This window comes from Talpa occidentalis, unplaced genomic scaffold (genome assembly GCF_014898055.3).
Source record: "Talpa occidentalis isolate TD23 unplaced genomic scaffold, MPIMG_talOcc4v2.1 talOcc4.10, whole genome shotgun sequence".
NCBI classification, from domain to species: domain Eukaryota; kingdom Metazoa; phylum Chordata; class Mammalia; order Eulipotyphla; family Talpidae; genus Talpa; species Talpa occidentalis.
The window spans coordinates 34,731,826-34,754,145 of NW_023600993.1; the positions used below are offsets into that span (position 1 = coordinate 34,731,826).

At 46.2% G+C, this 22,320-nt stretch overlaps 1 protein-coding gene across 7 annotated transcripts in view; it reads left to right on the plus strand.

Moving 5' to 3' along the window:
* The window catches only part of DAG1 (dystroglycan 1), a 62,756-nt gene extending 40,436 nt beyond the window's left edge, over positions 1–22,320 (plus strand). For all 7 annotated transcript variants that reach the window (XM_037529110.2, XM_037529155.2, XM_037529138.2 and 4 more), the window contains 2 exons: positions 6,036–6,433; positions 17,493–22,320. In XM_037529110.2, the coding sequence (XP_037385007.1) occupies positions 6,149–6,433; positions 17,493–19,892 (2,685 nt within the window). In that variant the 5' untranslated portion in view covers positions 6,036–6,148 and the 3' untranslated portion in view covers positions 19,893–22,320. The remainder of the gene's footprint in view (positions 1–6,035; positions 6,434–17,492) is intronic.

Below are 22,320 nucleotides of genomic sequence, written 5' to 3' on the forward strand. Positions count from 1 at the left end.
GAGGACCACTGAAGACACTCCTGAGGGGAGCAGCAGAATGAGGACCAAAGACACTGCTGAAGGGAGCAGCGGGCGAGTCAGACGTGTTGCACCACCGGGGAGGTCCTTTAGTTTGGTTTTTAAAAGAAAATCCCATCTTCCTCAAATGTTTTAATTGCTATAGTGAATGGTAGCAATTTGACAGCTTTAAGTACTATTTTTAGCTAACATAGCTATTGGAGAATGGGGGGGCTGCCTCTGTCTCATTTTTGTACAAGTTGAATCACACTTTTTCTTCATTCTTAGAAAGTAAGTTTTTAGTTAAGATTCTTACTTTGATTCTCTGTGGATTTTCTGCATATGAGGTTTTGAGTTGAATTGAGTTCATACCATTTATGTATTTGTTCCTCATATTTACTGAGTGGAAGGTACTTACTGACTGAGCCTCCTGTGGGAGAGGGGCACTTATTTGAACTGGGGAGGCAGCCTAAGTGGAACAGAGCTACTTCCAGGGCTGGGGTTCCAGAGGAATCCCTTTCTAATTCCTAGGAACCCAAGGCTATCTGCCTAGAGTAGTAGGGTTATAACACCTTGTGACTCATGGGCCTGTATCCTTGCCCTGACCCCATCACAAGCCACATACTAAAGTCCAATATAGATGGGGATTAGTATTGGTAATGGGAAGGACCAGAAAGATTCTTTCCAGCCCAGCTCTGACTGGTATGCTTGAGATCCTCACCCATCACTATAAAATGCTTTTTCCCCAGTTGTGTTCCTGCTGAATTATCTGGTAAACTAAAAATATACCTGCCTTTAGGAAGGCTTTTATATATTTTGATTTATAAAGGATGTCGCTTTTTAGGCACTGCTGGAAACTTGAGTTTTTACTTCTATCTACCGGACAGTCCCAATGTCACAGTTGGAGAAAGTAAGCATTGGCAGTGCCATTGGTACGTGCAAAAATCGCAGGCTCACTCCCTTCTATGGTTCCCTTGGGTGAGGGAACTTCCTTGAAGTGAGTTGTAGAGTCTGGGGCTCCCAGGTCTTCATACCCCATACTGTCCTTTCATTGTTGGGTAACTACCCCAGGAGGCTGCCTAGCTCTGCCTTCTTTACCCCCAAGCAACTTTTTGTGGACATGCTGCCTCAGTTGTACTGTTTGCTGCTGAATGTATATCTGGCCTAGGGAGGGGTAAGAGAGGGGTATCTAGGCTACTGTTGGACTTTCTTTCCTAGTGCTGGTGCTCTTGGGGCAAGAGTACAGGCTTTTACTGAAAGTAGAGGGAGAGGGCAGCCTGAGTGAGTGCTCTGGGACAGCAGGGTCCCAGTGGGCTGTATGGTGTCCAGCCTTAGCAGGCTCCAGCACTTTTAGCCTCCCCCAGCCCTCCCCCTCCAGCCCCTGGGTGGAATATCCAGGACTAAAGAGTGGAACTGCCTGATAGCCACTTTGCACACACTGTGTGCCATGGCTATTGAACATGTGTTCATTTAGGTTCTGCAGAGGTCTCTCTTGACAGAATTGGGCTTCCCTGGCCCTGGGGCAGTGCTGAGCATAGGCTTAGTGGTGGACACTGGTGCTGGGTGCTTGCACAGAGGAATGAGATAACTGTTTCCACTACCTATTCTGTAGCTTCTATCAGCCAGACCTTAGTAAGTTCAGCTCAGTTATATCGTTAGCCTATTCTAATACTTCCTAGTGATAAAATGTGAGTGTGTGTACAGTGTTAAATGAGTGACTATGTCAGGAAGACCGGGTGATCTGGCCATAGTCTTTCTCTGGTTTCTGAGCAGCATTTCTCACCATGTTGAGGTCACAGGCTCTGTGTAGACAGTGGATGAGTGCTACCTTTCTTTGGGCGTTGGTCGCTGAAGGGGAGGATCTATGCAGTGCCTCCATCTCCGAATTATCACTGTAAAACCTTCCAGAGGATGTCCTAGTATAGGTGTGTGAATGCAGCCTGCCAAGTTCCTAGCATGGGGAGACTCTTGCTTATAGGAATCCAGCATCAGAAAGACACGAGGCTGTTTTTGCCAACTTGCAAAAAGCTCTTTTCTCCTCAGAGCATAGAAAGCCAACACATAGCAGTTGGAGTTGTGCCCTGGACATTGCCTGCTTGCTAAATGCAGAGCACTTAGTCATGCCTATGAAACAGATACCCCATGTCGTCATGTGCCCACAGATAGCAGACTGAGCTTATGTTCCTGGTAGCACAGGGTGTGTCTCCTACTGTTGCTGTTTTCAAATAAACTGAGAATTTTAAAATGGAGAATGAGATGAGAAATGTAAAAGATCATCTGAATCTAATTAACTAGAAAAGTTAGTAAACTTAAAGAGTAAAGGCACAGGAAGAAACTAAAAGTCTTTTATCGTGTTATTCATTCATTAGGTGTGTGTCTGATAACTGTGTGTGCTTTGGCATACATCAATGATTGCAACAGTGTCTCTGCCCTTCCACAAGTTACAGTCTTGTGGGGTGTTGATTCAGCTGAGCCATTTATTAAATATGAGTTAAATATATAAGAAAGGAAAAGGTCATTAAAGGAAGCACAGTGCAACACTAGAGAAAATGCTGAAGTTACAATTTAAGATAGTATAAAACAAAAGACCTAGAAATTTAAAAAAAGGTGATAAAATAAGCTATAAAAGGGATATAAAAGCACACAGTTAAAATGGGAGATATAAAAAAACACCAAAGAGTTCAAAGAAAAATCTTAAATTTGGAGGTACTTTACAGAGGTCTGAGGAGACTATCACCACCCTAAGTACAGTAAACACTGGATATTGAAGTAAACTCCACATTTCCTACTTGACCTTCTCTGACACTACCTCCTTGGGGGAATATTAAGGAGGCCTTACTGTGATGGATGCCTCAGGTGGAAGTCTAACCTCACACTTAGTCTTTTTCAGCAGAGGCGGGAGTAGGTCGACAGTTTATCTGTGGTGTGCAACTAGAATAGAACTGTTATTGTCTAAACATCTTCTGTTAGGCTATCCCCTTCTGCTCCTTTGGCTAAAGAGAGCAAGCTTTAGTTAGGAACTTTTTCATCTCATCTGTTGGCATTTCTGGGTTGTCAACTTCTTCAGCTCTAGTTCTGAAATATATGAAGCAAAAAGAAAACCCAGGGATTCACCTCTGTGTCTTCCTTGAGCCCTGGGGTCCTTAGCTGACCTATCTTCTCTTGACTTTTTATTCATGTTTATTTTAGATATAGTATCTAGAATTTTTCATAGTATTTAATGGGAAACTAGGGGAAAATATAACTATTCCATCTCCCTAGAAGTGGAAGTCTAGATGTCTTTGTCTTTTATGTTTTGTTTTTTAATGTCTTTTAAAATAAAATCCTTTATTCTGACATTCTGCTATATTCTAAAAAAATTAAGTTGTGATTTTTTTACACTTGTGTATTTGATTCACTTGTGATTTGATTCACCTGTGAGAAGAAGTGAGGAAGGGACCTAATTGTGTTTGTTTTTCTACATAGATGGCAACTTACCCAGTGTTTTTGAGCAGCTCTTTTGCAAGCTGATTTTAGGCTTTCATTCTGGTTCTACAGTCCACTGTCTACTCTGTTAAATACAGTAATTTTGTGATGCCCCTGTTTGCTAGGATAGAATTTCCAGGCTTCAAAATTGTTTTACCTTCTTGGGTTGTAGCTCTGTCTCATGATTTTTAGTTCAAAAACAAAAAACAAACAAACAAACAAAAAAAAAATCCCGTGGGGATTGGCTTGGATTTACATTGACTTTAGAATATACCACCTTGGGCCTCCCCGGTGGCGCAGCGGTTGAGCACTGGGTTGCGAAGCTGCCCGCAGCCTCTGTGGCGCCGGTTCGATCCCCGGCTGCTCCCCGGCCACTGGAGGAGGGTCCCACATGGCGCGCAGACCTCTCCTGCCGCCCGCTGCTCCCCTCAGCAGTGTACTTCGGCCCTTCTGCCTGCTCTGCTCCCCGCTCTGGCTCTGGTGAATTCTCTCACCCTCCCGCGCTTCTGACTGTACCCAGTGCATGTATAAACAAAACAAACAAACAAATAAATAAATAAAGCATGCCTCTATTTAAAAAAAAAAAAAAAAATTAGAATATACCACCTTATTGGGCCTCCCCGGTGGCGCAGCGGTTGAGCGCTGGGTTGCGAAGCTGCCCGTGGCCTCTGTGGCGCTGGTTCGATCCCCGGCTGCTCCCTGGCCACCGGAGGAGGGTCCCACATGGTGCGCAGACCTCTCCTGCCGCCCGCTGCTCCCCTCAGCAGTGTACTTCGGTCCTTCTGCCTGCTCTGCTCCCCGCTCTGGCTCTGGTGAATTCTCTCACCCTCCCGCGCTTCTGACTACCCAGTGCATGTATAAACAAAACAAACAAACAAACAAATAAATAAATAAAACATGCCTCTATTTAAAAAAAAAAAGAATATACCACCTTATTTCAGTAAACTTTTCTTTAGTAATTTTTTTTTTTTTTATTTACCCTGCATTGCTCAGGTTAAAAAAATAAATAAAAAGTAACCTGGCCCCTCAACAGTTTGGCTGAGGGCAGGACTTAATCCTTTTCTAGAATGGGAACCCGTTCCTGATCTTTGGTTACCTTCAGGCACCCAAGTCTGTCAGTGCACCTGTGTGACTACCAGCCTTAGAGCAGGTACCTGAACTAAAGTGGAGGGAGAGGGACACTATGCAGGGTTCTAATTCTGTGGGGCTGGGGGATAAGAGATGCCAAATAAATTTTGTTCACTGGCATGGAGTTTGCATATAATTAAACTTGTGTGTAATAAACAAGGCCTGTGCTTGGGGTATGAGGAACGGGCAGGTGCTTCACTTTTCTTGCAAATATTTGTTCTTTTCTGAAGTATTTTTTAGTGCTTAATAGATCCTATATTTGCCACATTGCTGTATCTCTATAATTATACACATTTCCTTCCCTTGAACCATTTCAAAGTGAGTTGCAGAGTTTTTTGATAAATTCCTAAATACTCAAATTGTTGCTTGTCTCTTACAGAGTCATACCACCACCATCTCACCTAAGAAAAGTAACAATGACTCTTATGTCTAGCCTATATGCAAAATACCCTAATTCATCTTTTGGGATTGTGGGGGGGGTGTGTGTGTGTGTGTGCGCGCGTGCGTGTGCTCGTGCGTGTGTGGTTTTTTTTAAGCAAATCCAGGATCCAGTCAAGATGCACACACTGCATCTGTTTGCTGATTCTAAATTTGTAACAGTCCCTTTGTGCTTAGGGGTATCAACATTTGGACAGATCAGGTCTATTTTTTTTTAAAGATTTGTTTATTTATGCATACAAGAACTATGATACAGCCAGAGGTGTGTGGGAGGGGGTGAAAGGATTCACCAGAGACAGAGTGGGGAGCAGAACAGGCAGATTGACTTAAATACACTGCTGAGGGGAGCAGCGGGCGAGTCAGGAGAGGTCTCTTGTGCCATGTGGGTATCTCCCTGGCTGGGGATTGAACTCATGCTGCAGTGGCTGCGGATAACTTCATAGGTTGCATCTTAACCCCTTGAGCCACCAGAGAGGCCCAGATCAGGCCTGTTGTCTTGTAGAAAGTTTTCTGTTCTAAATTTGTCTGATCTCTTCATGACCCTTATATTTCCTGTATACTAGAAGTTAGGTGGCCAAATAAATACGTGAGCACATGTCATTTAATATTTTCTGGTAGCTACATTAAAAAAAAAGCAGATAGAATTAATCTCAATAACGTTTAATGTATTTACCATTTATTGATATTAATTTATGTATGTTAATGTATTTTATTGTGTCCAAAAGTATTGTTTCAATATAAAATCAATATTTTAAAAGCATTAATAGATATTTTACTTTCTTTTTTTATGCTTAGTTTCCAAAATGCAGTATGTAATTCACTTAATGGGTCAGCCACGTTTCCAGTGCTCAGTAGTTGCATGTAGCTGGTGACAGTACAGGCTGAGGCTTGGTCCATACCACAGTAGATAATTTTGGCAGGTATATTTAGGGAGTAGTCTCTGCTTGTGCACAACTTTGAAACCATGGGTGTTGCTGAAGTTTGAGTCTCCTCTTCTTCTTTTTCAGGCTCTGGGTGCTTTGGGATGGAGCAAGTGTGCAGAGGGTGAGGACCCAGCTGTGGGACTACATCACTTGCTTCCTTTCTTAGTGAGACCATCAACTTAAGCAGACTGCCCACGATGAGAATGTCTGAGGGCCTCTCACTGCTGCTCCCACTTTGGGGGAGGACCTTTCTCCTGCTGCTCACCGTGGCCATGGCGCAGTCCCGCTGGCCCAGCGAACCTTCAGAGGCCATCAGGGACTGGGAGAACCAGCTTGAGGCATCTATGCATTCGGTGTTGTCAGACCTCCACGAGGCTGTTCCCACAGTGGTTGGCATTCCTGATGGCACAGCTGTCGTTGGACGCTCATTTCGAGTGACCATTCCAACAGACTTAATTGCTTCCAATGGAGAAGTCATCAAGGTGAGACTTGGATATAAAGTGTAAATGAGGAAGAATTATCATCTTGCATTTAAGTTTTGATTTTAGTTTTTCAAATTCTAGACTCCAATAGTTTTGAGCACAGTTCTTTAGGATCTTTGCTAATTGTCCCTTAAGAGAAGGATAGCTACTAATGTTCATAAGAGACTCCCCATATATCTCAGAATAACATCATAGGCCTTTATTCTAGTGCCATTTTCAGGGTGTCACTTTTAAAAAGCCTTTTACATCCATATTCTGGAGGATTTCTTGGTCATCAAGTTGTGGATCTGATTTATAGGAAAAAGTCACCTTTCATAAACCATGGGATTAAACCAAAGTAATAGGAACTTTTAAATGTTCTGAACCTTATTTTAAAATAAAGTATAAAATAAAGTATAAACAAGTATAGGAGTATTGCTCTAATTGGTAATGTTTGTTTACCAAAATATTTGATTACTTAACAACCAAAATTAGCCTTTCTTTATCTTCTTTCGGGGAAGCAATCCAGAGAGCAAGGGGATCTGTGACCCATGTAACAGAAGAGTGTCTTGGCTGGCCCAGGATAGAAATTGGGTGAAACAGGAAACTTATGTGTGAAGAAACACCATCCCTTTGTCTGATATTTGACATTTCTACTAGATCCTGAGTCAGTTTGCATGGCGGCCAGGGGATGTTGCGTACCTCTCAATATATGGCCATCTCCTAGAACAGAGATCATCATGCCTTTTCTTAAAGGGCCAGACAGTAAATCTTTTTAGGCTTTGCCAGCCCTGCAGTTTCTGCCATAACACTACCTGTGTACTGCAAAAGTAGCCATAGGTAATATATAAATGAATGGGCATGGCTGTGGACACTGAAACTGAAATATGAATTTTACATCATTTTCACACATCAAATATTATTTTTAAATCATTTGAAAATGAAACAACCATTTCTAGCTCATGGCCCACACAAAAACAGGTAGCAAGCCACAGTAGGCTCATAGGCATACTTATTGACCCCTGCCCTTCAGCATTCTTTCCCTAGTGGCTTGAAAATAAACGAAGAATATTCTAAGGTATATATATATATATATATATATATATATATATATATATATTCTTAAGATTTATTTATGCATAAAGGAGCTGGGGTACAGGCCAGAGTTGTGGGGGTGGTGGTGAGAGGATTCACCAGAAACAGAGTGGGGAACAGAACAGGCAGATTGACTGAAGTACACTGCTGAGGGGAGCAGCGGGTGAGTTAGGAGAGGTCTGCTGAGCCATGTGAGTTGCTCCCTGGCTGGCCATGGGATTGAACTCATGCTGCAGTGGTTGGTGATAGCTTGATAGCGCTGAGACTTTAACCTCTGTGCCACTGGGGAGGCCCTGTTTGGATTCTCCTGTAGCACAACAGCTAGGTTCCAAGATATGGTATTCCATAAAACAGGAAATGGAAAGTTCTATTTATTAAGACCTGGACTTGGGAAACTTGCACTGGTTAAAGCACACACAGGCTCGAGTGGGTCCTTACTAACTTGTTCCTTTCTGATAAACAAGCCCCAGGCACATGTATTAGAAATGGTCACAAATTCTAAACCATTCTTCCTATTGAAAAGTAGGTCTGTGCCCCTTTTCCCTTGAATCTTGGTGAACCCACATCTTACCTATACCTTCCCTGTGTTACCTTCCTTTTTCCTGTTGGCTTCCTTCTCTTTAGGTCATGGTGGTGGTGTGATCTTAGGGGATCCATGATTTACTTTCCAGAACTCTTTCTAGTTGCAGAATATTGTAACGATTTCCACATAATTTTTATAATATCCCAGCAAGCCAGAGGCTAGTATGACTGCTAGATAAAGACTGGTAGTTTGGGAGGTACAATTCTTGCCTAATTTCATATTTCATCTTCTGAAATATCCAAACCCTGCAGTAGTTGCTCTTGTTCCAGTCACCTCTGGCGTGTTTTACATGCATTAGCGTTGACCAGAGATGCCTTAAATTGATATTGTGAGATGGATATTTGCTGTATCTGGCAGAGAGACAGGTCACAGGCTTATTCACCAGGGGAGTAAAGAGATTTTATTGGGAAGACAGGATTTTATTAGAACACATTTATCTATAGAAAGCAGACTTTGGTTTCCAGCTGGTCAGCCTGTAGAAAAATAGATGAAGATAATGTGACTCTTTAGGTTGTGTGGAGTGGGAAATCAGATCAGAAAACCTGACCTCATTCCTGAAGCTTTGATTGTTCCATCCATAGCATAGGATTGCTAGGTCTTCATTTTAAAGCACCCCCCATTATAATAATGATTATAAACGTACATTATAAAAAAGGGGAGAAAAATCACTCAGCAAACTCCTCCATTATTTTCTATTCAGGTGTCCATGTCACATACACAGATATATTCCAAACTTGGGATCAGACTGGACATATTTTTAAACTTTTTTTTAATTCATTGTAACTTGAATATTTACCCCCTTGGTCATTGAGGGTTTTTTTTAAGGTTTATTTATTTATGCATACAAGAATTGGGGTACAGGCCAGAGTTGTTCGGGGGGAGAGGATTCACCAGACAGAGTGGGGAACAAAACAGGCAGATTGAATGAACTACACTGCTGAGGGGAGCAGAGGGCAAGACAGGAGACGTCTGCTGCAACATGTGGGTCACCCCTGGCCGGGGATCGAACTTGTGCTGCAGTAACTCTGGATAGCTTCATCGTGCTGCTACTTAACCTCTTTCGCCACCAGAGAGGCCCATTAAGTATTTTTTTTGGAATGTCACTTTGAATCACTGCCTATTCTTAGGTATGTGAGGAATATTTCAGGTCTTGGTTCCAAGGACTTTTTGGGACCTCTGTAGCATATCCATGGGATGATAGGATTATCCATATCCTATCATCCCATCTATCACTGACTCACCTCTTCTCAGGTCCACCACCTCTTTTCTTGCCCCCTTAGTCTGTTCTCCACACTGAGGCAAGAGACATCTTTGTCTTTTAAATCTGCTAAGACCACCCCATTATCAAACTGCGATTAGGATCAAGCCCCATGTGATCTGACTTCAGGCCTCCTCTCTCTCCCTTTTCCATTTGCGTGCAGTGTCCCAGCCACACTGGTCTCCTTCTGCTCCATGAACATGGCATGCTCAGGGCCCACCCAAGGCATCTGGCTTTTTCATACCTTTCAGCACGGATAAAACCAATTGTTTCAGACTCAATTTTAACATCATCTGGAGCTTTGGAGTTCTTTCCTACCATCCCGATGAAAACAACTTTCCCTAGCATGCTATGTTGATTCTCTTAGCAAATTTTTGTATTTGAAATTCTTGGTTTTTGTTAGTCTGCTTGTTTGACTCCCATCACATAGTTGGCTCTCAAATGTTTATGGGCTGATAGAGGCAATGAGGACACCTTCAATACCTACAGAAGATTTTGGATTATCAAATTCTACCTGCCTGTGTGCAGGGAGAAATGCCTGCTCATGTCAGGGGCAGCAAGAAACAATACTTTCTCAAGCCTTATGTGGGAATGCCAGATAAGGGTAGGTCTTCCAGCCAATTTGTTCATGACTGTGTTGCTAATGAGAACTTAAGGCAGAGCATGAGATCTGATGAGATTAGATACTTGTCATACTTGCTGACTGGTGAGGGGATTGGTGATGGACTAATTTGGTGTTGTAAGAGACTGAACAACAGTTTCTTGAAAGGATAGAAAGTTAAGTCTCATTCTAAGTGAGCTGCACGGGCTGCCTTGTTTGACCTGTGTGGACTGTTAGTTATACTGGCTATTTGCAGAGATTGTGGCAATTCTGGGAGTCAGAGTAGCAAAGGTGTGCTGCTTAGCATCAGCTAGTGCGCCCATCAGGTAACATCAGCTCCTAAAACAAGGGCTTCCTGAGTCTTTATACACCAGGCAGCAATGAAGTAGGTCAAGACAAAGAAGAGACCTGCCTGCCTGAAGAATATAGACCTGAGCTCCTAGATCCTCTACTCTGTGCCATGACGGACATCATTTCATGTCCAGACAGTCCTTGTTCAGTCAGCCTAGCTAGCACCTGCTGCTTCCCATACTGTTGTCTAGCTCTGCCTCAAGAATCAATTTGCTGTTACTGACCTTAGCTTAACTGCTAGATGGGTACCATTGACAGATGATGCAAGAAGGGGCTCTTAAAGCACCCTCCTTTCTCATCAGGATCAGTGGGGATGGATCCTACAGAAACCAGCTTGGCCGTTGCTGTGCAGATCAGACTTTTGAGCTGGCCATAGTGTAAGTTACCCATCCTGCCTCTTGCCTCCTTTGGGATTGGTGCCTCCTCTGACTGAGGAAGGTGATTATATGCCTGAGGCATTCTAATCCTTCCTTTTGTGTGTTCATGGAGAGATATCTTTGCATCTCATGAGAGAACTGGGCACTATAGAGCTCCCTTTAGATGTCTCATTTTGGTAGATCCCATGTGGATGACTTTTTATTTCTGTTCCTTCCCTGGAGACAATGTGGACTTTCCCTCAGTCCAAGATGTTTGCAAACTGGGAGCAACCCTTCCTGGGACTGTGTTTTCAGTTGCTGGCATGGGCCCCTAATTGTTCCCCTGAGAACAATGGGCACTCTTTTTGACCAGGAAGGGGAGCTCATGAAAGGAACATTTCTTTGGATGCTTGAGAGCTTTGTGGCAACCCTGCCTGTAAGAGATGAACTGTAGTTTCTTCCTGCCTTGAGTGGGTGTTCCCTGATTCTGAATGGACCTCTTGTGAACACGGTATACCAGGAAATGTGGGTTGTTAAAGTAAGGCATCCTTGGGGGTGGGTTGTTAGAATGGCATTTACCCAGACTCATCAACTCCAATACTTGAAAATTTAGGCTTCTATGTATTTAATAAAAACTACTGACAAGGACTGAAAGAATATGACAAAATCAAATAAATGATGTCAGGACTTAGAATTGAGTGACTAATTATGATAATTTAATGGCTATAACTGTGCTAAGCTGTCCCCCGTATCCTTTGAGGGGAAAGAGTAATTTTTGTTTTTAGATGCAAACAGTTGACATCAGCTGAGGGACTGGAGGGACTTTGCTAAGACAGGCCCACAAAGATCCAAACAGTTGGTTGTCCTAGGATAGCAGTCTGTGCTACTTTGAAACAAACCACCAAGAAGACCCTCTAGCACTTCTGTGGGGGATTCAGGGAAGGACCAAACCTCATCCCCAAGGGCTGTTTTGGCCAGAGGAGTTAATTAGAGCGTGCTCCCACTGAGTCCCAAAGGATCCTGCAAAAGGTTTGTAGAATGTGAGGAAGTTCTCAACAAAGGCAGGTTTTTTTTTTTGTTTTTTTTTTTTCCTGAGGATCCCTCTTTGCTGGCCATCATCAGCAATGAAAGTGCTCACCCATTTTTCTGGTATCTTTGCTTTTCACTTGTAAGTCCCACAATGGGTGAAGTTTTGCCTTTCAGTTTTCTGTATGATAAATCTTATGTTTTCTTGATTTCCCAAGCTAGTAGTCATGTAATCAGGCCCTAGAGAGAGCCTACTTCTTCAGTTTTGTCTTTCAGATCTGCCTAACTAGACTTGAACTGTATGTGGACAACTACCTTTTTTTTTTTTTTTTTAAAGATTTATTTATTTATATAAGAACTGGGGTATGGGTCAGAGGTGCAGAAGGGTGAGAGAATTCACCAGAGACAGAGTGGGGAGCAGAACAGGCAGAAGGACTGAAGACACTGCTGAGGGGAGCAGTTGGCGATACAGGAGCGGTCTGCTGCGCCCTGTGGGTATCTCCCTGGCCAGCCTGGAATCAAACCGGCACTGCAGAGGCTGCAGTCAGCTTCACAGCACTGCGCTCAACCTGCTGCACCACCGGGGAGGCCCTGGAAAACTGCTTTTTCTTTAAGATTTATTTATTTATTTATTTTATACAAGAACGGGGGTACAGGCCAGATGCGCGGGATGGTGAGAGGATTCGCCAGAGACAGAGCGGGGAATAGAACAGGCAGACTGATGAAATACACTGCTGAGGGGAGCAGCGGGCGTGACAGGAGAGGTCTGCCGCGCCATGTGGGACCCTTGCCGGCGGGGATCGAATCCGCACTGCAGAGGCTGCGGACAGCTTCACAGCGCGGTGCTCAACTGACTGCGCCACCGGGGAGGCCCTGGAAAACTGCTTTTGGACAAGGAACTAAATAATGGAAGCTCTTCTGTCCATTTGCTCTTTCTCTAGTGTGGAAGGGTACTGGTTTGGGGTGAGAAACACTGGTTGTGTTGCTTGAGATTTAGCACAGGTGCTCTATCTTTAGCAAATGGTGTTTGAAGGTACTTGTGAGAGAGCAAAGCAGTTGGAGGGAATGTCCCAGAACTGAACAAGGAATCGGTTTGATAGTCATCTACTAGTATAGACTGGGGAATGACCAAAACCTTCACATTTGGCAGTTCCCTAGTCATTGGTCATGGTGATTCATTGTGGCATTGCTCAGTGGGCAGTCTTTAGAATTCCTTATGGGTTTACCCAGATTTTGTGATCTTGATTCTTAATGTTTTTAGTTGTACTTTATGGATCAGGATTTTTTTTTTTTTAAAGATTTATTTATGGGCCTCCCTGTTGACACAAGGAGTTAATTGTTAGCCTTATGAAGCAATCACAGCTACTGCAGCATGAGTTCAATCCCCAGCCAGGGAGCTGACCCACATGGTGCAGCAGACCTCTCCTAACTCGCCCGCTGCTCCCCTCAGCAGTGCATTACAGTCAGTATACTTGTTCTGTTCCCCGCTTTGTCTGGTGAATCTTCTCATCCCCCTGTACCTCTGGCCTGTACCCCAGTTCTTGTATACATAAATAAATAAAAAGTAAGTTAGACCTTGGGAGTCCCCAGCCTCAGCTTTGTTCCCCTATAGGGTCTGGTTTCCCCTTGCCTGTGTCTTCCCCTTACTTGCCTTGCTGCTTTGAGCTTCTGGTTAGCGGTATGAACTGGGAAACAAGCTCTCACTGTGTGATGGGTCCAAGGCCAGTGGGGAAGGAGGACTGGGCTGTGATGCCTGGATGTGCCCCAGACCTGTTTGTGCCTCAGCCTCATATTGTGTATACAGTGGGTCCTCTCTCAATCCATGGGAACAAGCATAGAACCTTCACTGACAGAGAACCTAGCATGTGTCTGGCCGTGTGAGCCTGGGTGGCCTCCTTTTCCTTTTCACAGACTAAAAAACTGGGGCTGATGTTCGGTCAAGTCTCAACTTATCTAAAGCTGGGATTCAGCCCAGGGCTCTTGGAGATTGGTGCTTCCCCTTAGGTAGGCTATTGTTACAGGTATGAGTCCTGGCTTGTTGTGGGGGCTATGAGTCTCAGAGCAAACTTTCTTCATATCCCACTTTACCCTTTGGCACTGAAAGGAAAAATAAGTGTTCTAGAGCTTGGAAGTTTTGAAAGCTGGGAGGGGGGTGTCAGGATTCCTGTGGGCCAAGGGGCTTCTGGTAGAGCAGGTGTTGCATCCATGAGCATTTCCTCAACTGAGTGCCCTCAGGAGGAAAGGGCCACTAGTGGACTCCTTTGAGAACTGTGATTGCTGCCAGCCCTTCAGTCATGTTCAGACTTCCCATTTCAGGGGCTTTCCCCAAATGACCTTGAAATTGCAGATATGCCAACTTGCCTGTGACTTGGCTAGTTTCCTTGTGGAGCTCAGATTTGTTTTTTTTCCTGTGGTCCTACTATTAAAATGAATCATTGGGGCCTCCCTAGTGGCACAGGGAGTTAAGTTGCAGCACTGTGAAACTATCCGCAGTTCAAGCACAAGTTCAATCCCTGGCCTGGGAGCTACCCACATGGCGCAGCAGACCTCTCCTGTCTCACCCGCTGCTCCTCTCAGCAGTGTATTTCAGTCAATCCACCTGTTCTGTTCCCCACTCTGTCTCTGGTGAATCCTCTCACCCCCTGTACCTCTGGCCTGTACCCCAGTTCTTATATATATATATAAATAAATCTTTAAAAAAATAAAATAAATCATTGCCTATCAAAGTGCTGCCTGGATCTGACAGAGTTCCCAGTATTAGGATGCTTGGAGATACATGGGTTTTGGAATATTCATTTTTGCGGAGTTCCCAAGACCCTGGTGACTGTCTGTTTTAGCCTCTGTGGAGCCATTGTTGGACACCTGTCCTGTGACCAGGGCTTTAGGATCCTGAGGAGCCAGAATCTGCAGAGAGGATGGCAGGTGTATGTAGGTTGCAGATGCTTGGCTTTTTTTCTGACAGGGTTGTAAAATTGTGGGTAGATAATAGTGAAAAAATTTTGTTTCAGTAATCAAAATAGAGCTTCCATATCTCAGTTTGAAATTAAGCATTAGAACTTTATTTGGTAAAAATCTGGGATTTTTCCTCAATGTTTACTATTTTTATTGCATATTATTAATGTTATAAAGTTATTTACCATAGCTTAAATGAGTATGTCTTCCAAGGCTGATTGTGTTGGAGCCTTGGCCAAAGATTTATTCCTTAGGAAATATCTGACAGTGGAACTGTGGCTCTTGGGGTGAGCAGAGTAGGAAATGAGTCAGGCAGGAAAACTTTGAGAAGGCGAGGTCTTCCCCCCACCTCCCCCTTATAAGATGCCCTTCTGTTACAAAGTGTGTAGCTGGAGATAGCTGGGAAAACACTGGGGCTGCTTACTGACTGTGCTGGTGGAACACACAGGCCTAGCTGCCTGACAACTCAGGAATGGCCCATCAGCCTGGCCACCTAATTGGCAGACACCTCTGGAACCTCTCCTGGTTTCTCCTGCGGGACCAGTGTCCTCTATAGTGTCTTCTCTTTGGCTAACTTCACCCAGAGCTCCATTCCAGATCCTCCCTTTCTCCTGTCTCTGCCCTCCCTCTGCCTGGAATACTGTCATCCTGGTGGTGACCATTATCCTCTTGTTATAATGATCTGAGACATGGGTCTTAGCCTGACTTGTTTATTCTCCATCGCTCATTCCTAACCCACTTCTGTAAAACATTTTAAAATTCCCTGACTACATTTAGGCCTTACATCTTTGTTTCATGTGTTTTGCAAAACAAAAGCAGTCAGTTTTTGCTTTATATACTTATTTGTGCATGTGGTAGTTTTTGTATTTAACATAATTGAACTGAAAAGATTTTTCAGTCAAAACACTTGAAATAAGTTATTTTTGTAGTTAAAAAGGATTCTAGAGGAAAAATATATTTAGTATCTTTCATGGATGTGAAGAGATCCATATTTATAGATATTTTACCATCTCCAGGGGTGGCTGTGTTTGCAATAGATGATGAGTGATGAGACAGGGTTCTTAGTTGTGCATTGACTGGGTGATGGCGCACTTTAGAGTTAATGGGATGAGGTATCACAAAAGAAATGGCATTCACAGACCCTCAGTGATTTCAGAGCAGTGAGAAAAGTACAGTAACTCCTAATGTCAGATGTCTTCTGGATGTTTGCTGGAGGTAGGAAACCTGTTTATAGGGATCTAAGTGTCTGGTCTCTTGATAAAGTTGATGGAATTGCAGCATGCTGCCTGGATACCTTGGTTCAGGGAAGATCATGTACAAGCTGAGAAGATTCAGAATGAGTACCCATGTCTCCTCCCCAGTCATGTAGGCACCTGTCTGTTCACAGAACGAAGCTCCAAGAACCAGACCCACTGGGGAGTCCAGCAAACATGATTGTGGCCTTTTTGTCACAGTGATAAGCATCAGTGAAGGGCAGTCCTGGGCGTAGACTGACAGCAAGGCATGCCATTTGTTGGTCAGTGTGTCTCTGCACTGGATGATATAGGAGGGTGTAACTGGTGACTCCAGGTAGACCAGAGAGTGGGTGCCATGTTTCTTGTGCTGCAGGCGGGCATAGGTATTTCCCAAAGGTGAAAGAAGTCATAGATGGAGGCTGGGCGAGATGCAAGTCTTGTTTCTGTCTTGCCAGCAGTGGTGGATGTTTTTATAGTGGTATTCCTTTGGGTGTTCTGAGTAATACCTGTTATGTCCCTGTGGAAAAGGGCTTCCAACCTGAAATAAGTCTGGGAGGTGCTGTGCTATTGGGTGGGGTAATGATAAGAGCTCAAGTCTGCTTCCGTGCCTGGGTTCTCCAGCATCAGAGATGGGCTCTATACATTCCCCAAACTTAGTTGGCTCAAGAACTCTTTTAGGGACCAGAACTCCTTGAAATGCCTATGATAGTAGACACTTTTAAAATATTTGTTTCCAATCTCCCATCCTGGGCATTGCAGTTTTTCTTGAGCTTTTGAAAAGCAGGGTTAGGGCGCAAGGGGTTAAGCACAGCACTGTGAAGCTATCTGTAGTCTCTGCAGCACAAGTTTGATCCCTAGCTGGCCAGGAAGCTACCCACATGATGAGGCAGACCTCTCCTGTCTTGCCTGCTGCTCCCCTCAGCAGTGTATTTCAGTTTGCCTGTTCTGTTCTCCACTCTCTCTCTGGTGAATCCTCTCACTCCTGCCCCCCACACCTCTGGCCTGTACCCCAGTTCTTGTATGCATAAATAAATAAATCTTTAAAAAGAGAAAAAAGAGAAAAGCAGGGTTAATTAAGATGTTCCACTAGGTTTGAGTTTAACATGGTGGTTGTAAGGAGAGTCATTCTGGAGTACTGAGTTGTTCCTTGCACCCAGATTTCTAAAAGCACTCTATGCCAGGCCTATGACTCAAGCAGAGTTGTGGTGTTTGCACAGGGCAGGGGAGAAGTCTGCGGTGAGGTTGGGAAGGAGTGCTGAGGGATGAGATGCTTTGCAGGGAGAGTAGGCAAGTAGGTGGCAGAGCATGTCACGAGTATAAAAATCTGGAACATTCTTGAGCTTTGCGCCTTGGATAAGCTTTGTGAGTGCCAGCATCACTGTTTCCCCACTGTGTGGCCTTGGGTGAATCATTTGCCTCCCCAAGTAGCCCATCTGGCAACCCCAGGCTTTAGTGACAGGTGTAAATGAACTCCGGGAGAAAGGAGTTAGTTCCCCACTAAGAATTCTGAACTGTACCTCAAGCTTATGACACAGTTCAGGATAGGCCAGTGTTTAACTGTTGTGATCATTTTTAGGTTATGCAGTGACAGTAGCACTTACCTCGTGCTGGTGTCTCTTCTAGGTATCAGCGGCGGGAAAGGAGGCCTTGCCATCCTGGCTACACTGGGATCCACAGAGTCACACCCTGGAGGGCCTTCCCCTTGACACCGATAAGGGTGTACATTACATCTCAGTGAATGCCGCACGACTGGGGGCCAATGGGAGCCATGTCCCCCAGACCTCCAGCGTGTTCTCTATTGAGGTCTACCCTGAAGACCACAGCGAGCCACAGTCCATGCGAGCGACTTCACCAGACCCTGGTGAGGTGATGTCATCTGCCTGTGCTGCCGATGAGCCTGTGACTGTCCTGACTGTGATTCTGGATGCTGACCTCACGAAGATGACCCCAAAGCAAAGGATTGACCTTTTACACAGGATGCGGAGCTTCTCAGAAGTGGAGCTTCATAACATGAAGTTAGTGCCGGTGGTGAATAATAGACTGTTTGATATGTCAGCTTTCATGGCTGGCCCGGGAAATGCAAAAAAGGTGGTAGAGAATGGGGCCCTGCTCTCCTGGAAACTCGGGTGCTCCCTGAATCAGAACACCGTGCCTGACATTCGTGGTGTGGAGGCTCCTGCCAGGGAGGGTGCAATGTCTGCCCAGCTTGGCTACCCTGTGGTGGGTTGGCACATCGCCAACAAGAAGCCCCCTCTTCCCAAACGCATCCGGAGACAGATTCATGCCACACCCACACCTGTCACTGCCATTGGGCCTCCAACTACAGCCATCCAGGAGCCACCATCCAGGATCGTGCCCACCCCCACATCTCCAGCCATTGCTCCTCCAACAGAGACCATAGCTCCGCCAGTCAGGGATCCTGTCCCTGGGAAGCCCACGGTCACCATTCGGACTCGTGGTGCCATTATTCAGACCCCAACCCTAGGCCCCATCCAGCCCACTAGGGTAACAGAAGCTGGCACCACGGTTCCTGGCCAGATTCGCCCAACCATGACGATTCCTGGCTATGTGGAGCCTACAGCAGTTATTACCCCTCCCACAACTACCACCAAGAAGCCACGGGTGTCCACACCAAAACCCGCTACGCCTTCAACTGACTCTTCAACCACCACCACCCGCAGACCAACCAAGAAACCACGGACCCCCCGGCCAGTGCCCCGGGTCACCACCAAGGCTCCTATCACCAGGTTGGAAACTGCTTCCCCGCCCACGCGCATCCGCACCACCACCAGCGGCATGCCCCGCGGAGAACCCAACCAGCGCCCAGAGCTCAAGAACCACATTGACAAGGTAGATGCCTGGGTTGGCACCTACTTTGAGGTGAAGATCCCGCCTGACACCTTCTATGATAAAGAGGACACTACTACCGACAAGCTGAAGCTGACACTGAAGCTTCGGGAGCAGCAGCTGGTAGGCGAGAAGTCCTGGGTGCAGTTCAATAGTAACAGCCAGCTCATGTATGGCCTGCCCGATAGCAGCCACGTGGGTAAGCATGAGTACTTCATGCATGCCACAGACAAGGGGGGGCTATCAGCTGTGGATGCCTTTGAGATCCATGTCCACAGGCGCCCTCAAGGGGACAGGGCTCCTGCCAGATTCAAGGCTGTGTTTATGGGTGAACCAGCACCAGTGGTGAATGACATACACAAGAAGATTGCCCTGGTGAAGAAGCTAGCCTTTGCCTTTGGGGACCGCAACTGCAGCACCATCACTCTGCAGAATATCACCCGGGGCTCCATTGTGGTGGAATGGACCAACAACACACTCCCCCTGGAGCCCTGTCCCAAGGAGCAGATCACGGGACTGAGCCAGAGGATTGCTGAGGATGATGGGAAACCTCGGGCCGCCTTCTCCAATGCCTTGGAGCCCGATTTCAAGGCCCTCAGCATTACTGTGACAGGTGCTGGCAGCTGCCGGCATGTACAGTTTATCCCTGTGATGCCACCTGGGAGGACATCCTCAGTGGCACCGTCCACCGAAGCGCCAGACAGGGACCCGGAGAAGAGTAGCGAGGATGATGTCTACCTGCACACAGTCATTCCGGCTGTGGTGGTTGCAGCCATCCTGCTCATCGCTGGCATCATCGCCATGATCTGCTATCGCAAGAAGCGGAAGGGCAAACTCACCCTTGAGGACCAGGCCACCTTCATCAAGAAGGGGGTGCCTATCATCTTTGCGGATGAGCTGGATGACTCAAAGCCCCCCCCCTCCTCCAGCATGCCACTCATCCTGCAGGAGGAGAAAGCCCCTCTTCCCCCTCCCGAGTACCCCAACCAGAGTGTGCCCGAGACCACTCCTCTGAACCAGGACACCGTGGGAGAGTACACACCCCTGCGGGATGAGGATCCCAATGCTCCTCCCTACCAGCCACCTCCGCCCTTCACAGCCCCCATGGAGGGCAAGGGCTCCCGTCCCAAGAACATGACCCCATACCGGTCGCCCCCGCCCTATGTCCCCCCTTAACCCACAAGCGCCTGGGTGGAGGCAAGGGTAGGGCAGGGCCCTGGAGACAACATGGTGTTGTCTGTGGAGACCGGTGGCCTGCAGACCATCGCCCACTGGGAGCCGACACCTGACCTAGCACATACTGACACACACAGGGCCTGGACAAGCCCACCCTCTTTGGTCCTCCTAAACCCCAAAGCAGCTGGAGAGACTTTGGGGACATTTTTACTTTTATTTTTTGCCTAACAGCTTTTTGTTTGTTCATAGAAAATTCTTCGCTACGTTCTTGATGGCTGGCTCTGAAAGCACTGTTTGGAGTAGAGGTAGATGGAGGGAGCGAGGAACCGTGAATGAACTTGCAGGCAGTGCTGGGCGGCCCCCCGGCTCTCTGCGTTTTGCCTTTAACACTAACTGTACTGTTTTTTCTATTCACGTGTGTCTAGCTGCAGGATGTAACATGGAAAACAGTAGCTAAAGATTAAGTTCAAAGGACTTTCAGAAGTTAAGGTTAAGTTTTTACATTTAATCTGCTGTTTACCTAAACTTGTATGTATAATTTCGGGGTGGGTATGGGGAATTGCTTTGCTAAAAATAAGCTCCCAGGGTGTTTCAAACTTAGAGAAGACCAAGGGACAGTATTTTTTATCAAAGGAATCCTATTTTTTCACACTATGTAACTTGGTTGCTCTGATACCCCAGAGCCTGCCTGGGGGCCTCCCGGCCCTGGTGCTGGGCTTGCTCTCCCGCTGCTGCCAGGGGCTGGAAGCTGGAGGGGCCTCTTGGGCCGTGGACATCCGCACCCTCACCCCATGCACGCTAGTGGCCCGCCATCTAGGGGTCTTCATTTTCATGGAAAGGGGACTCCAAGAGGCAGTGGTGGCCATGGCCCCCAACCTAGGTGCTCCAGGGTGGGCCAGCTGCTCGTGGTGGGACCTGAGGAGGTCGAGGGACTCTACTACATCACCTTTCTTTCTTTTACCCTTCTGTGTTTTTCTTTTCCCTTCTAAAAGGAATATCATGGTTTTTGAAACACTCAGTGGGGGACATTTTGGTGAAGATGCAATATTTTTATGTCATGTGATGCTCTTTCCTCACTTGACTTTGGCCGCTTTGTCCCAACCGTCCAGAACCCTACCTTGACCCACCTCACCCCTCCTCTGGCACTGCAGTCCCAGACAATAGGCCTCAGTGGCTGGAAAAGGTCTGGTGGCTGGGGAGGAGTGCCAGCAATATAGTTCATAGTAAAAATCTGTGGGCTCTCAAAGCTAATTTTTTACTAAAGTTTTTATACAGCCTCAAATTGTTTTATTAAAAAAAGTTTAAAAATGGTGATGCTTACAGCAGTTTGTACAAGCTCTTAGTGTTGATTCCATGGAACTGACGGCTTTGCTCATTTTGATTCCTACCCCGTACCCCGCCCCCCCCCACCTCCCTTTTTCCCTAACAGTTTAAATTCCGGAATTACACTGGGACTTCTTTTGCCTTTTGTAGCAGAATGTCTGTCTGTCCATCTGCGTCTCTGTCGGGTGACTCAGGGGTGCCCACTCTGCTTTGATTCTCCTCGGCTGGAAGAAACCATTTTGAGCATGACTTTCTTGACATCTGGGAGTTATTTTGGGTACCTTTGAGGGAGGAATGCCTTTTGCAATAATGTATCCCTTCCATGATTGAGGGCAGGTGGGTGGACCCAGGCTCCCTTTGCACACGGAGCAGCCACTTCTAAGCCATATCGAACCATTTTTCAGAGGATTCGTGTGTGCTGCCTCAGGAGGGGAGGGCCAGTTATAAGGGAGGGTTTCTCCACCCTGCCCTTCTCTGGAGAGCGTTTCCCCTTGCGCCTTCTCCCACAGGACCCACCCCTTCTCCCCTGCCCATCCTTGTGGGGGGCTACATAGTGAGCAGTGCCTCTGTTGGGGGAGCCTGTAGATGAGAGCTCAGCGGACCTCTGGCGACTGGGCCTGTGCCTCCAAGCCAAAGTGTCCCCACTGTCCCAGAGTCAGGAGCACGGGCAGAGTCTGACCTGGTGAGATTATTTCTGATGACTTCGTCAAAAAATAAACAATTCCCAGTATTCCAGGTGAGGGCTTTGAAAGGCCTTCCAACAGCTCCGTTGCCCCTAGCAACCCCACCATTGGGCACTGCCATGCTGAGACAGGCTGGCCCAGAATGGCCTGTTGCCATAGCAACCGGAGGCGATGGGGCAGTGAACGGAATAACAACAGCAACAATGCCCTTGCAGGCCGCCTCCTCCCCTGAGCGCTGGGCTGGCGATGGCCATTGAACTCTGTGAGACAGAGAGCCAATCTCACATTCAAGTGTTCACCAACCACTGATGTGTTTTTATTTCCTTCTATATGATTTCAAGATGTGTTTTCTGCATTCTGTATAGAAACATATCAAACTAAATAAAAGCAGTGTCTTTATTACAATGCCGTTGCCTCCAAGC